Source organism: Lygodium microphyllum, chromosome 9, assembly GCF_053477565.2.
Source record: "Lygodium microphyllum isolate KBCC chromosome 9, Lygodium_microphyllum_v1.1.10, whole genome shotgun sequence".
NCBI lineage: Eukaryota > Viridiplantae > Streptophyta > Polypodiopsida > Schizaeales > Lygodiaceae > Lygodium > Lygodium microphyllum.
Window position 1 is genome coordinate 121,351,127 of NC_141143.1, and position 15,360 is coordinate 121,366,486.

Genomic DNA, 15,360 nt, shown 5'->3' on the forward strand with positions numbered 1-15,360 from the left:
TGTTACTGTTAACCCTTCTGGGGCCTTAGATAGTTTCAACCCATGTTTGGCTGCATACTCTGGGGTAATGAAGTTGTGCGTGGCCCCTGTATCCACCATGATGGCTTGATTTCCTTCGCTCACTCTGCCTTTGATGTATAGGTGGTGGATTGTTGCTACTCGGGCGTGCGCTGATTGTCCCCACCCTTGGGTGGTCCATGCTTTCACCACTTCCGCTTGGGATTTCTTGGATACGCGGTGGTTGTGGTTATTCTTGTCTATATGCGCTAGTAGCATTCACCCTCGACCCACTTGATGAGGCTATATCTTCCACAAGGGCATCTATTTTGGTAGTGTGGACCCTCGCATCTAAAGCATCTGATCCCGATGGAAGGGCTTGGGGGTCTCCACCATTTGTATTTGGTCATGTGGGTCCATATGATGCACTGGGAGTTGGCCTGTAATGGTGGTTTCCCCATCTTCCTATTGCTCCTCTTGGTACCAATGCGGATTGCGACGCGGCCAGTGTGGTATTGGGAGTTTGGCTCCGTGTATCCATGAATGGCCCTCTAGGGGCATTGGGCCTCGGGGTCCATGAATTGTTGTTGAGGTTGGTGTTGAATCTGTTTTGGTTCCCATGGGCCGTTCTCCTGCCTTCCAGGTCCACTAGTCTCCATTCTCATGGCTTCTGCTAAGATGGTTGGCTCTTGTCTCTATACATCCCTTCTAGCCCATTCTTGCATCCCAAACAAAAATCCATGTAATTTTGTGTCAGTATCCATGTTTGGTAGTTGCAACATAATCTGCCTATATTTGCTGATGTATTCCTTCATCTTCCCTTGTGTTTGTTTGAGGTTCCTCCATTCGTCTCTCACTTTGAATTTCTCCATCTTTGGAATGAAATAGTCTTTGAGTTCTTCCCATGAAAAGATGGTGTGGCCCTACTCTTGCTCCAGCAAGTACCACTGGTAGCGTCCTCCTCCAAGTAAATGGATGCCACTTCCACCTTCCTATCTTCGGTTATTCGGGCATACTTCAAGTATCTATCCACCTCTACAATCCACTTCTTCAGGACCAGCTCGTCTCTCTCTCCTTTGTGCTTGGCGGGTTGGGGCATCTTGAATTTTCCATAGTCATCTTCTGAACTATCATTGTCTTCCTCTTCCCTTCGGTTGTGCTTCTTATCCTCTTTTTGTTTCCTGCTTCTACTACCTTCTCCTTTTCTTTCCTTGTATCTTGTGCCCTTCTAGACATCTCCTCTCTACCCATTCTATCCATATCCTCTTGCATTTTGTGTCTTTTCTCCTCTTCTTGTTGCTATAATACCCAATCTCTATAGCCGTGCTCCACCTCTAGTTTCCTCCTTCTTTCCTCTTCCTCTTCCTTCATCTACATGTTCCTCCAAATTGACTTCAGCATGCCTAACATGCCCTCCAACTGCCTTTCTAATCCGGCTACCTTCTCTTCTTGGGCTACTCTCCATTCTTGCTCTCTACTCTTCTTCCTCTCCTCCATTGTTGGGAGGGTGACATTCTCCCTCTCGTCCTCCATGTGGTTGGTAGTGTTGTCAAAGCAGGGAGGCCGCGTTGTGGTCAGTGGTGTTATCGGCGCGGGGAAGTCATGTTTGCCTTTGTTGGTGGTGGTGTTTGTGCTGCGGGGAAGCCACGTCATGTCTTCAGATGGTGGGTGGTGTCTAGGTCGGGACGTCATGTCAGGGCCGACACGATGGGGGCGTCGCGATGGGGGTCGACGTGACGCGGGACATCATGATGCAGGGCGTCGTGACACGGGACGTCATGACGTGGGTTGTTACGACTTCGTTCTCTTCGAGGCACTGGATCTTCTCTCTTGCTTCGGTGAGCCTTTCTTTACTCCGAGCAAGAGTTGCTCTGATACCAAGTGCGATGTACCTACACTCGTTATGCACTCAACATGGCACAGAAAGGTAACACGATATGTGAGATCAAGGTATACTCTTGTATTATTCAATCAAAGAAGCGGTACAACATAGGCACATCCCAAGACTACACCCTCGTGACACCGCACATAAGAGGGTTCACTACTGGGTATAGGGAATCACACATAGAGTGGAGACAAGGTAAGGCTTTGAGTCACTACTACTCCCTATATAGGTGTTTCCAGTGATAACGTCATGGTATAGCTACAAAGCCCTTACAACAACACCCTTTGCCCCCCCCCCCCCCCCATTTTTAAGTTAAAACCCCCTCCCCTCTCTCACACTTATAATATCTCTCTTTTTTCCCCCCCTCCCCTTTTTAATTAAATTCCTCCTCCCTCACCCCTCTCTCTCATGTGTAGGGCCTAGGTTCTCTCTCTCTCTCTCTCTCAATTAGATTAAACTTTTTAATTTAATTTTTAATTAAATATTTTTAAGTTTAAAATTTTTTAAATATAATTTTTTCACACACTTTGAGATATATATATATATACAAAGAGCAAAAAAGAAAGAAGAGAAGAGGGAGAGAGAGGGGGGAACAAAGAGAAAAAGAATTATAGAGAGAAAATATAAAATTTAAGAGAGAGAGAGAGGAAAAGAAAAAAGGAAAAGAGAGGAGAGAGAGAGAAGAAAATGAGAAAATACAAAAAGAGAGAGAATTATAGAGAGATGAAAGATAAAATTTAAAAGAAAGAGAAAAAAATTTAAAGAGAATAGAAGAGAAAAAAAGGAAAAAAGAGGAGAGGGGAGAGGAAGAGAGAGAGAGAGAGAGAAAGAAAGAGAGAAGAAGAATAAGAAGAAAGAGGAAGAGAGATAGAAAAAAAGAGAAAAGAGAAAAATATTTTTTAATTTAAATATTTAGAGATAGAAAAATAGAGAGAGAGAATATAAAATTTAAAAGAGAGAGAGGTAAAGAAGAAGAAAATGAAAATTAAAAAAAAGGGGAGGAAAAGAAAAGGGGGCGGAGAAAAAGAGAGAGAGAGGAGAAGAAGAGAGAGAATATAAACTAGGCTACAAAGTGGCCTAGTTATCATGGCCTAGTTTGATTTATATAGTGCTTAGGTGACACGTGGACCTATCGTGACATACACATTGCACGGTATAACCAAGTCCAACCCTACACATACGCATGAATCCAGAGCCTTGTGCGGGTGAACGGGGTTCAGTAAGAATTTGTATAGGAGGAAATCGTTAGCAGAAAGAAGAGCATGGTAACTGCCCTACTAGAACCATACATAGGTCACGTGGCAGGAGGCCAAGACACTTTAATGGTGATGATATTTTAAAAATGGCGGAAAAAAAGATTTGCGGGAGCGCGCCTTTCTTTTTTTCTCTGTCCTCCACTTGGTAGCAGCAACGCCTCGTCTGAGGTCTCTCTCTCCCTCTCTCGCTCGCTGTGGTTCGTTTTGTTACGACTGGTTGGCGGCCATAGCTCCAGAACTGGACTGTTTTGAGAAGAAAACAAAGCTTCTGCTCTTGTCTCCGAGGGTTTTGCATCTCATCCGGCTCGGGGTTTGGTTAGACGGCATTTCTTGGCGCACGGAGAGAGAGAGAGAGAGAGAGAGAGAGAGAGATCCTGCATGCCTTAGTTCCAGGAGCCATATCCTCCCCCATTTGCTCTCCCTCGTTTGGATTTTATGGCTGCCTTTCGGAGGGACACTCCCCCCCGGTCCTTCTTTAGTAGCCCCTCCCACGCTTTCAGGAAGCTCGTCCACAGCACCGTCGGCGTTTTCCCTAAGTCTCAGAAGCAGCAACACCATCTCCATCATCTTAATCCTCATCCTCATCCTCATCAGCAGGAGAAGCAGCAGCGGCACCCGCAGGAGGCCGTCGCAGAAGAGGTCCCGGTCGATGAAGCGGAGCTCATTCATGGCCTCGATTCCGACCTAGAGGACGGTAACAGCAACGTTGAGGGCGAGGAGCGTGACACCGAGCAAGGCAACAGCAATGTCGAGGACGAGGAGCGTGACGCCAAGCCAGGTGAAGTGGACCGCGAGGTCCCGGACATTGATTATGACGGTCTCAGTGGCATTAGCGACGACGGAGGGTACTCCAGGCCTCGCATTCGAGAAGATTTGCTCCCTCATGACTTCTCTGAATGGCAGAAGTCCCCTTGCAATTCTTCAGTAGTGCGATACGCACTTTCGGAAGCTAGCAGCTCTAGCAACGAAGAAGAAGAAGAAGTTGAGAGTTTCTCTGAGGTGCTTTCCAGCAGCACTTCGCAAGAAAGGCAAACTTGCTGCGATGGTCACTCGAAGAAGACGGACTGTAGAAGGCCTCCTTCATACCGGGATTCTGTTCCTGCCTTGGCCAATCTCCGTCTTTCCAGAACTTCACAGAACGTACCAGAGCCAATGCTCCGAAGGATGTCAGATGGTTTTGAAAATCCAAGAGGTGGTATGGGTGCAGCTGCAGGGTTGAAAGGGCTTCCTCTCGATGTTAGTTGCAGGAATGGAGGTTTAGATGATGGTGGAAGATGGCTCTCTTCGGATGATGCTTGTGATAACAGGAAAGAACGCAACTCGTCTCGAGCAGTGCAAAATATTAGAGAGATGATGCAGTACTTGGTCCGCTCTGGTGATTGCGGGGAGGTTGACATGGGCTTTTATCCTAACCTGGTGCAAATGTTTCCTCTGCTTGAAACATCCGTGGTATGTGATGAGGTTCAACCTCCTCTCTTGCAATACAGTCACTCAAGAGGCTTAGCCTCAATTCTGTCACTGCATCATTATGCTTAGGTTCTCTTTCTTTCTGTTACAGAAGATTTCAATACTGGCAGGGTTAGTGTTGTATATTGCTTCACAGAATGCGAATAGAACAATTACTCAGTGCCTGTGCTCTGCCCCAGGAAGATGCTGATCACCTGCCTCAGCGCAGGAATTTTCAGCACCATGCATCTATGGTGTACACACGAGCTCCACTGCGCGATGCACAAGTTAGGAAGGTCTGGTTATCGAGTCCTTGAAAGACCACTCCATTGAGCAAAGAAGACAGTGCCTGTGTATGCTGATTGTTGGCTTGCCACATTGTTCTAACAGGCTGCAGATGCTGCCAATGCTAGAAGGAACTCAAGAAACCACAGAAGAGGTAGGAAAGGTGAAGCTGTGCGGGAGGAGAGAGAGAATTTGTTGAGAAGAATGGAAGCAGATGACTGCTCTTCTTCTCCCCAGAGGGTTTCCTATGAGAGCACAATGGAGATTGCAAAGTTGCAAGCACAAGTAGAGCAGCTACAACGGAAGCTCGCGGTAAGGGAGGGGATGCTAGAGGCTTATCGATTTGGGGAGGCGGCAAACACGACAGAAGTAATGTCTTTGGTGAGAAGGGTTGAGGAGTTGCAGAGGTTAGCCGTGGAGAAGGAGATAATGCGGCAGTCTGTAGAGGAGAAGATAACACAGAAACAGGCAAGAGTAGAAGCTGAGATTGGTGTGTCCATGACACTCCATGATCACATGTCTGATTATGTTTTTTTTTCATTCATATTGCAATTTTATTTTGCAAATTAAGATCTTTCAATTTTGTTCAAATGCTTTGCAGGGTGAAATGCAGAATATGCAAAGGCTGCTGCATAATACAGAAAGATCTTATGCAGATTTGAAAGCAAAAAGTGCAATTAATGAGGAAGAAGTGAGGGCACTGAGGTGTGAGGTTGCAGCCCTTAGGTGGCAAATGGAGGTCACTGATGTGCAGGCGATGGGGAATCAAAGTGCTCTAAGTGATCATGACTTGGTGGTTAGTCCCTTCATTATTTAGTTGTATATTGAATTTTGTGCATTCATTATGGTTGGGATATGCTAAGACTGTAGCTGGTTGCATTTGTATATTAAAAGACCTCTGCGCTTATTGAGGCCGGAGACTTGTTTGTAAATGTAGGAAGTGGGAAGTACTCTCCAGGCATTTGATTTTATGTGCTCTGAAATATTGAAGAAAGGTTCCAAATTTACCTCATACAATTGGACTTTGGGTCTCGTGCAGCAATTAAGCAGCATGGAGGATTTTGTGATCCCAGAGCAGCAAAAGGTGGACATGGATGAAATGGAGGCAGCTAGGAAGATGTATATGGCAGCCCTGATAGCTGCCAAGAGAGTTTGCCAGGAGGAGTGCCTTGTTTTGGTCGAGGAGTTGAGAGTGCAGCTGCAGTCTTTTCTTAGAAGACCAACTTTCCATGGCTGTCCATTCAGAAGTCAGTCAAATGGGTATCGCAACAAATAACATCCAGAAAGTTTGGACTTGAAGAGCCGTAAAGCAAGCCACCACCGGATTGTGGTGTCACTGTAAATATATCAATTTGAAGTATATGAACTTTGCATATATTCTGTTGATTACGGCAATCCTAGTTATGTGTTGCAATTCATGAAATGTTTGTGAGGAATGGTGCTCACAAAATTGAGGTATATTGTCAAGCAAATTGCAACACTAGAAAAAAAGATCTAAATTTTTGAAGAAGCATTTCAAAATGACATTTTCAACCTTGGAGAAAGTTTACACTGTTCAGTGGTGAGATCTTTGTTATATTTCCATTAAAAAAATTGCTTTTGGTGAACATTACGGAATGCATTTTATGAACAGAGGTGAGGAGGCATCAGATGGGCATTACAGATAACATATCTTGGTCACTACATAGTGTGGTGAGACATATGTTTTCGACTGTTGAGATGATTGTTCACATTTCACATCTGGTCAACTGATCTATCACCAAAGTTCAGAATCCAACCTTGCTATGGGGACAACTGGCCTAATTGGTAATGATAGAAGCTTAGTGGATGCAAATGCAACTGTTGGAGAATGGAAAGGAGCCCTTATAAATCTAGATGGGGGGTTCTTTTCTTTGAACCTTTAAACGCTTCAGGTACTTCAAGCATCAATAGTAAATGCCTAATACCTTTGGCAACATTTTGTTGTGATCCAAGATCTTTTAACATCTTAACAACAATCTGTGTCTTGTCCAGATGGGGTAGAGATTCATCATTCGAGGGTCCAGAGAACCAGAGAGCGTCTGTCATGATAGGTATTAGGTCCCTTCCTTCCCTTCACCACTTCATTGTTTTGTGAATAACAGTTAACGCCCCATAAAATAATCGAGCGTCTGTCCGCACGAGCCATGCTTTTGCATTTTGCGCGGTCGTTATTTATTCTTTATTTTTAAACGTTTCTTCCATTTCCCGCGCTTCTTCTGCTGGGTGTCAATGGGCTCGCTTTAATTGTCTTGTGAACGTTGACGTCGTGGTCACTTACATCATACTGTCCATTACATTTGAAAAGGCTTCTTCTTGCGTCATGTTTGTCGTACAATATAATGTCTCGAAGTTCTGCGTTGCCAAACATTTTGAAAGTTTATAGAGAGAGAGAGAGAGAGAGAGAGAGAGAGAGAGAGAGAGAGAGATTGGGGGGGGGGGTGTACTGCGGAGGGAGAGAGGGATTATATGTGTGTTGATGTCGAGATTACATGTATATTACGATTATGTTATAAGACTTAAAAAGTTAATCAGCTACAGCAAATTTTTCTAAAATAGAATATCCTATCTATTAGAACGTCCTCCATAGATAGGATGGATCCAGGGATCCTCCAAAGAGAGGGGGAGAGAGAGAGAGTTGAATGAATGTCCTTTTAGACATCGGAAAGGCACACTTGAAAGGCATTTAGTACCAAGAGACACATCAAAAAGTGTTAGTGGGACTTGTTTGCGCGCCACCTAAATCTTAAAGCTACGCGTGATAAATCTTGAACTTCCCCTATCAGTGATTTTTGCCTTTCCCCTATTGTTTTGTCTTGAGTCTTGACCCTTTTCGTTAGTAAATGCCTCAGTCTTGGAAAATTTCCCCCCTTTCATACATCTGTTTCTTTTTCTTGGTTATTGCATCTTTTTTAGTCTTTAGCCCCTTTATACATCCTCCCCTTGGAAGCCTCAAGATACTTTATTGTGTATTCCTTCATGATGTGGCTTTTTCTCTAGCTATGCTCACACATATAAGAAGCCCTCACTTGCTCACATTGATTCTCTCACATAGGGATCGAGGCAAACATAGGTATAGAAGCAAACAAGGGAAACTTGTTCATCATCTTTACTAGGCGCTTTGCGCCTAGACTTGCCTCGACGCTTCACCTCGGGGCGGGCGCAATATTTGAGGGGGGGGGGGGGGGCAGGTGTTGGACGCGTGGCACCTGCCCCTGCATTCTCTTTTTTTTTGTGGGGGAGGTGGGGGGTTGCCACATGGCACCCGTCCCCCACCTCTCCTTAACTAATAGTATAGATTTATTTTTTCTCATTGTCCTTCTAAAGTACATGTGTTAAGGTGTACATATAGGTGAGGACATGAAGTATTAATGTAACGTACAAATATGGTGAATTGGCTACATAGTTATGCCACCTATAATAGGTGTACTTGCTTGCTTATAATTAAGACTTCTATTGTATCTCATCAATCACATTACTTCTCTTTCTACCATAGCAACTATTCCTTCCTCAAGGGTATTTAGCCAATGAAAATGCAATTTTAGGCTTTTGGATTTAACTCGGTCCATGTCTAAGAGAATACTTGCACACATGTGGTACATCCAACCATTCTTGAATTTGACAAATCAAGTTTCCTACATGTATGCTTTTCCTTAGGTGTCATGCCATGAATGGCTACAATGGGAGTCTAGTTCATTCCATAAGATGTGGTATGTATAGCTATAGTATATGCAAGTTTTGTCTCTCAAGATTCTGAAGGATCAAAATTTGCAAGACCATCTCAAACTTGAAATCTTGTCATGGGCATATTAATTCCATACTTTCTCTAAATAACATAGTTACACCTACAATTATCCTAAAAAGATATGAATGAATGCTTAGCAACACCATCATGGGTTAGTTTGTTAGTCAAAGTACTTAGGTTAGTGAGTTAGTTGGGTATGCTACTTATGATTATAAAGTTTAATGATAAGCTACTAATTATTAGGATTAGTTAAATTAGTTTAGGTTGATTGATAGATTAGTTAAACACTACTTTGTATAGTTCGTAGGTTGTGAATAATATTCTAGATGCTAATGATATTTTACTTGATTAAGTTAGTAAGAATACGATTAATAAAACTAATTAGGTTAGTGGTTACTAAGGTCTAAAAGTTATTGGATTCAGTAAAGTTAAAAGTTAATTAATAAATCCCTTCCCCTCTTTGTTAAAGGACAATGACCACATTCTCCCCCCCTCGCCCCCCCAAGTTACCTCTCTCCTCGTTACCACTAACAATATTCCATTCCTCATCGAGTTGATTCATTTGCCATACTTTGCCTCTTGTACCAAGGCTAGCATGATTGAAACTTATGCCTCTCATTGTAGCTACTCACTAGTTGAGCTCTCCCCCTCATGCATAGCAGAGGGAAGAGAGAATTAGTATTAAGGTTAATTGGTGAGAGTGCTATCCCTTGTTTGTAATAGGGGAGAGAAGGTTAGTGATTAAGGAGAGATAGGTAAGTAGCGCGCGCGCACGCGCACACACACACACACACACACACACACACACACACAGAGCACTTAATTCTCCCTTGTTACACTCTCTTTGAACCAAGTGCAATGTTATCTACTCTTACCTTTGGTTGGTTCCTAAGTGAGCTTTCTTAGATGGGTCTTAGATTATTGTTAGGATGACCATGGGAGTATATGGTCCTGTTGTTAGGCTAAGGACTCAATATTTCATTGAGGAAGACTTGAAACTGCTTGACTATTTAAGTCCTTGAATCCTATGGGATCCAAATGGTGTTACTTAAGAAAGGCATTTGCAAGCAACTAATATACATTACTCCCCCTTGTGGACAGGTTACATACGGTATTAAAGCAAAAATTAAGGATGGTATGAATAATTGATTTTATGGTTAAGGAATTAAAATGCAATGCAAGCTTGAGTTAAAGTTATGATCTTGATTGTTAGGTACCAATTACAAATAACGATGCTAAACTTCAAGAGAAGAACTTCCTCTTAAAGTAAAGTAAGACACTTGAATTCAATGCAGAAGGATCTAAGGAGGAGATAATCACAAAGGTTTAGATCAAAACCATGGACGATTATTTTTCTAAATTATATAGTAGCACTATAAAAATCAACCAATGATTGCATGTCTATGTCTATCCATTCCCCCTAGATGTGATGTTGAAGGGTTAGTGGGTGCTTCCCAAAACTTGGGGTCCCTGCTAAAAGTTCTCACAAACCATGTTTCAATGCAATGCTTGTTGTGCAAATAGGCTATGCTTGGTCATCGCCCCCCTTGCACATGGGAAAATCATTACAAGCAATGTAGTAAATGGCATATTTTTCACTTGTTGTGCCCTCTAGTGTGACTACATATACTTGCAAGTGATTTGCAATAGGTCCAAGTTTCTCTACATGAACAATACTAGGTATGCTTCAAGATACTTTGTGTCCTTGCTTGACAAATTTTTTTGTCTTGGTGTCTATCAACCATCTCCTAATTCTCCTTCCCATCTCTGATTGTTGCATGCATGGATATTGAAGTGAAATGCATCCACTAACCCTAAGAAATTTGGATGGTGGTTAAATATCTTGCTAGCCTAATTTCATGTCTGCTTATGTTGTTGGTTATTAAATCACTTGCATGTTGATGTGGGCTACACTTAATCCTTTTCTTTCATCTTATGGACAACTAAATATAGCTAAATGTTGGCTCAACTTGTACACATGGCACATGAAAAAGGTTCAAATAAAAAGCTAGATTTTGAATAAACATTGGAAAAAATGAGTGGTATGGAATAAGTATTCTTTGATATGAAAGACATGTTGCATATGGAGAAGACAATTTAAAAAAACCAAAGGAACATGTAAAAGACACAACTATCCTAAATCAAAGGAATGCAACAGAGTAAAGCATTAAAAAAGAACATGGGAATATGTTCACATTAACAAAATAAATAATGTTTAAAAGAGTAGAATCATTCCTTACGTTTAATGCATTTTGGAGAATGGTAGCAACATGGAGGAGAAAGTTGGCCATAATGAGAATACTTGTGCATTGATGAACTAAAGAAGACCCCGTGAGGCATTCAATAAACATGCATAGAAGAACTAAAGAAGCTCATGGAATGAGAAAATGTGAAGAGAATGATGCCAGGAGGCATATTTCACGGTGGATTTTGTGCCACGGTGGATTCCGTGAGGTTTTACGATGGATTCCGTAAACTTTGTTGACCGGGGCTCATACATAAAGTGGATTCTTTGTGCGAGAAGTTGATGGGGACGCCTATCCTTTTTGGGCGTTTCATTAATTTAGTGTGTACATGGGTGATTCCATAGTGGGTGATTCCGTAAAGTACATATTAAAGTAATAAACGTTTATGAGTTTAGAGTGCGTACTCGTAATAAATTAAGGTTAGGATTGATTTCTAACCAGTTGATTTATTTATGTAGCTGAAGACTGCTAGGTATTCACTTTTGTCGGTTTAATTATATTAATTTACTAACGATTGTGAATGCTTCAGTTGATGTGTAGAGATAGCAGCAGTGGCGGAGGAAAGCATTGGAGGATAGCGAGTATTCGAGTTATCACTTATATTTTGATGGGCGCATACCTTAGGCATGGCGCCTATATTTTGTGGTCTTCTGGACGTGAAGGAGGTAAACCAGGTGGTAGATCTTCTGCAAAACAGTCTTTAAATTGTGCAAGAAATTCTTTATGCCTAGGGTGCATATGTTTTTCTTTAACTTGCAGTTCATTCACCCAAATTAGATAAGATTTACTACTTTTGCGTAATGCACGTTTAGCTTGAGTATGAGAAAGTAGTGAAAAAGCATTAGATGCATGCATACCATACAATGTAATATGTTTTCCTTGAAATTTAATATTAATTGAATCTGTGGAATAATCTATGTCAGGATTATACTGATGACGCCAAGGCATACCTAAAATAATATCACTAGATTGTAATGGTACAACTAGAAAATTCATTCTTTCAATATATTCACCAATTTGAATTTCTTAATCATGCACCTCTTGTGTTTCATTATATATTGTGCCTAAGAATGCTGCTTTAATGCGATAATGCGTAGGAACAGTTTGTAATTTCAATTCTTTCACTAACTTTGCAGAAATAAAATCATGAGTACTACCATCATTATGCAAAATAATCTTTTCTTTTCCATGCACTAAACATTTCATTGTCAATAAAGAATGTCGAGTTGGCATATCTGGTAAAGTATCCGAAGGAGTAATAATGTCGTCTTCATTTTCCGTGAAATCAGGCATTTCTTTATGTTCATCTTTCATTGCTCCAAGATAGTTGATATGGACATGTAGCTTTTTCGATTGGTAACTGGTTGCTAGATGTCCAGGTTGGTGGCATTTATAACACACTATAGGTTTGGCTTTAGATACATTGTTTGCAATGGCAGGAAGTCTAGGAATATTAGGATTTGGCTGTGGAATTGGCTTGGGGTTTTGATTGGTATTGGATGGTAAAGCAGGTGGTTTTGCCCAAGACTTACAGAAAGATGATGAAGGAAATAGACCTTAATTAAATCTTCTAAAATTTGAGTTGAATTGCTTAGATCCATAGTTACCATTTGCTTGAAATTGTTGTGGATGCTTGTCTCTTCCTCGAAGCTTGTCTTTAGTGTCATGAGCTAAAGAAATTGCGTCTTCAAGAGTTGCAGGCTTGAACATATTGACTTCAGCGTAGTAACGCTCAAGTAATCCAGACATATACTTGTGCTTGTGTGTTGCTTCAGGTACGTCTTTAAGCATGCGTAACTGGAGTAATGCATTCCAAAAGCGTTCGGTGTACTGAGAAATAGGCTCACGATCTCTTTGTTGAAGAAGGTCTCATTGCTTTATGGCTTTTTTATGGAATTGTGGAGGAAGGAAATTCTGCATAAACTTCTTCTTGAAACTCTCCCATGTAGTGGGACAATCTATGCTCTTACGAACCACGGTCCACCAAAGAGATGCTCTATCTACTAAATGATTAGTGACACACTTGATTTTATCTTTTTCTGCGTATGTTTCCTCATGAAAGTAATCATTAAACTGACTGATGAATGCAAGAACAGTTTTTCCATCTCGAGTGCCATTGAAAGTACGGAATTTGAATTTTTTTTTACTTATCTTTGTTTCTTTGCGGATGGATTGAGCTTCGAGAGTCGCATCGATGGTACGTCGGATAAGATCTTCAGATTGTGGTTCCTCTTTATCGGTAGTCGATCTTTGTAAATTGGCCAATTAAACTTGTAATGCTTGCCGGGCTCGTCGTTCTTTGTCTAACTGCATCATAATTAAATCCAAATTTTGCTCCATCGTAGGTTCAGGAAGATTGCCTTCAGCCATTAAATCATCCATATGTGGTTTCGTCATTCTACAAAACTTCAAAAGATCTCACACTCTCAAAATCCAATTAGCGGGATGAGCGTAGCTCAAGATCAGGTGTACAAGGCTTATATATTTTTATGTGTGGCTTTCACAATCTTCGTCTTTGGCTATTGCAAAATTTGTAATCTTTGAAAAATTTGCGTTTTGACTCTCTGCATGTGCTGAAACTGGTTCAGCAAGTCTGCGTATGCGAACAGTACATTCCAGAGAACAACTTTGCAGTTTGGAGCTTTTGCGCAAGAACAGTGCTTATAGGAGTTTTGAACACAAGTCAGTTTTGACTTCAGATTACTTGACTGACTTCAGAAGTTACAGAACTTATGAGACTTGCTGTACTTGCAGAGTTTGTAAAGTTTTATGTGATTGAGGACTTAAGTGACTAAGCCTTAAGCTTGGTAATCTGAAAAATGTCGAATCGTGGGGGAGGGGGGGGGGAGGACATTTTTCACGCCGCGAAAATCACCCTGATCTACTCCTGATGCCGTCGACTGAGATTTTGAAGCTTTTAAGCTTCTTTAAACTTAATAAGCTTTATAGTAAGCTTTTAAGCTTATGAGTTTTTTTTTTGAAACTTATCTCTGTATCTCCACGACTTGTAGAAGAGGATGTAGGAGTGGTCCTCCACCGTTGCAGGCCGGTCCTTTGCCGATCAGAGTCTGGAAACAGAGGTTCTTGACCGCCAGGAATTCACCCGTATCGATCGTTCGCGATGAGATTGACCGTAGAGCTCGATCGTTCCAGGAGCTCCACCTTCGCACAAGATGGGTAGCGATTGGAAGCTCTCGATCTCAGCTTCGCTCTGATACCACTGGTGCGCAGATTGGATGCCGTATGCTCGCGTAGTGAATGCCGGAAGGTCCCCAAGAACAAAGAACTCTACTTTTTGCACAAAACTCAAGGTAAAAAGCATGCACGACATGAACAAGAGACCAATTGGATGCAATCTCCCCCATGCCTTGTGTGAGCGCTCCACAAAGCATGCATTTTATGTATTAATCATCTTCAAGCTCAAATAATAGCCCAAATTACAAAATAGCACGCTTTTGGCTTTTGAGTTTGCTTTAGCACAAAATAGAAATAAAGCTAATGGGCGGCGCCCAAAGAGTCAGGCGTATCCAATACAATGTCCAAATACAAATATCATAATCGTGCGCCCATGCGCATACAAAATAATAAATAAATATCCAACGTCTCAATAAATAGGCGTGACAAAATATAGGCGCCATGCCTAAGGTATGCGCCCATTAAAATATAAGTGATAACTCGAATACTCGCTATCCTCCAATGCTTTCCTCCGCCACTGCTGCTATCTCTACACATCAACTGAAGCATTCACAATCGTTAGTAAAATAATACAATTAAACCGACAAAAGTGAATACCTAGCAGCATTCAGCTACATAAATAAATCAACTGGTTAGAAATCAATCCTAACCTTAATTTATTACGAGTGCGCACTCTAAACTCATAAACGTTTATTAGTTTAATATGTATTTTATGGAATCACCCGCTATGGAATCACCCATGTACACACTAAATTAATGAAACGCCCGAAAAGGATAGGCGTCCCTATCAACTTCTCGAATAAAGAATTCACTTTGTGTATGAGCCCCGGTCAACAAAGTTTACGGAATCCACCGTAAAACCTCACGGAATCCACCGTGCCACGGAATCCACCATGAAATATGCCTCTTGGCATCAGAGAAATATAGAAAAAAGTAGACAAAGTAGCATGAATAGAAGTGAATGTGTAGAGCCTTTACCCACATTAAGCTCAATGGTAGGACCAGTGTGGCAAATAAGAGCCTTTTTTATTAGGCACATCTTGGAACATGGTGTCGAATAAGTACATCATGCAATACAAAAGTAATGTACAGGGAAAAAGAAAAAACAAAATAATAAACAAATAGAAGCAGTGGAAGGCAAATACACAATGTAGCATCTCTGTAGGGGTTACAAATGTATGGAGTCGTTACATTTGTAAAGAGTGTGGCCCATAAAGCTTGTCACTATAGCATCAAGGAGTGCATGTCATTTTAAACATGAGAACACTTTATAAAAAACATACAATT

General features: G+C 41.5%; 1 protein-coding gene across 3 annotated transcripts; it reads left to right on the forward strand.

Moving 5' to 3' along the window:
- The first annotated feature begins 3,573 nt into the window (after window positions 1-3,573).
- Window positions 3,574-6,145, forward strand: LOC148031509 (uncharacterized). 3 transcript variants are annotated; one of them, XM_087685022.1, is made up of 5 exons: window positions 3,574-4,587; window positions 4,785-4,880; window positions 4,975-5,337; window positions 5,471-5,665; window positions 5,861-6,145. In XM_087685022.1, exons 1-5 carry the CDS (start codon window positions 3,574-3,576, stop codon window positions 6,143-6,145), a joined length of 1,953 nt encoding a protein of 650 aa, XP_087541148.1. The 3 variants fall into 3 exon arrangements, with proteins under 3 accessions (XP_087541148.1, XP_087541149.1, XP_087541150.1); XM_087685023.1 differs by having other exon boundaries at window positions 5,909-6,145; XM_087685024.1 differs by lacking the exon at window positions 5,861-6,145 and having other exon boundaries at window positions 4,975-5,359; window positions 5,471-5,581.
- The last annotated feature ends 9,215 nt before the right edge of the window (window positions 6,146-15,360 follow it).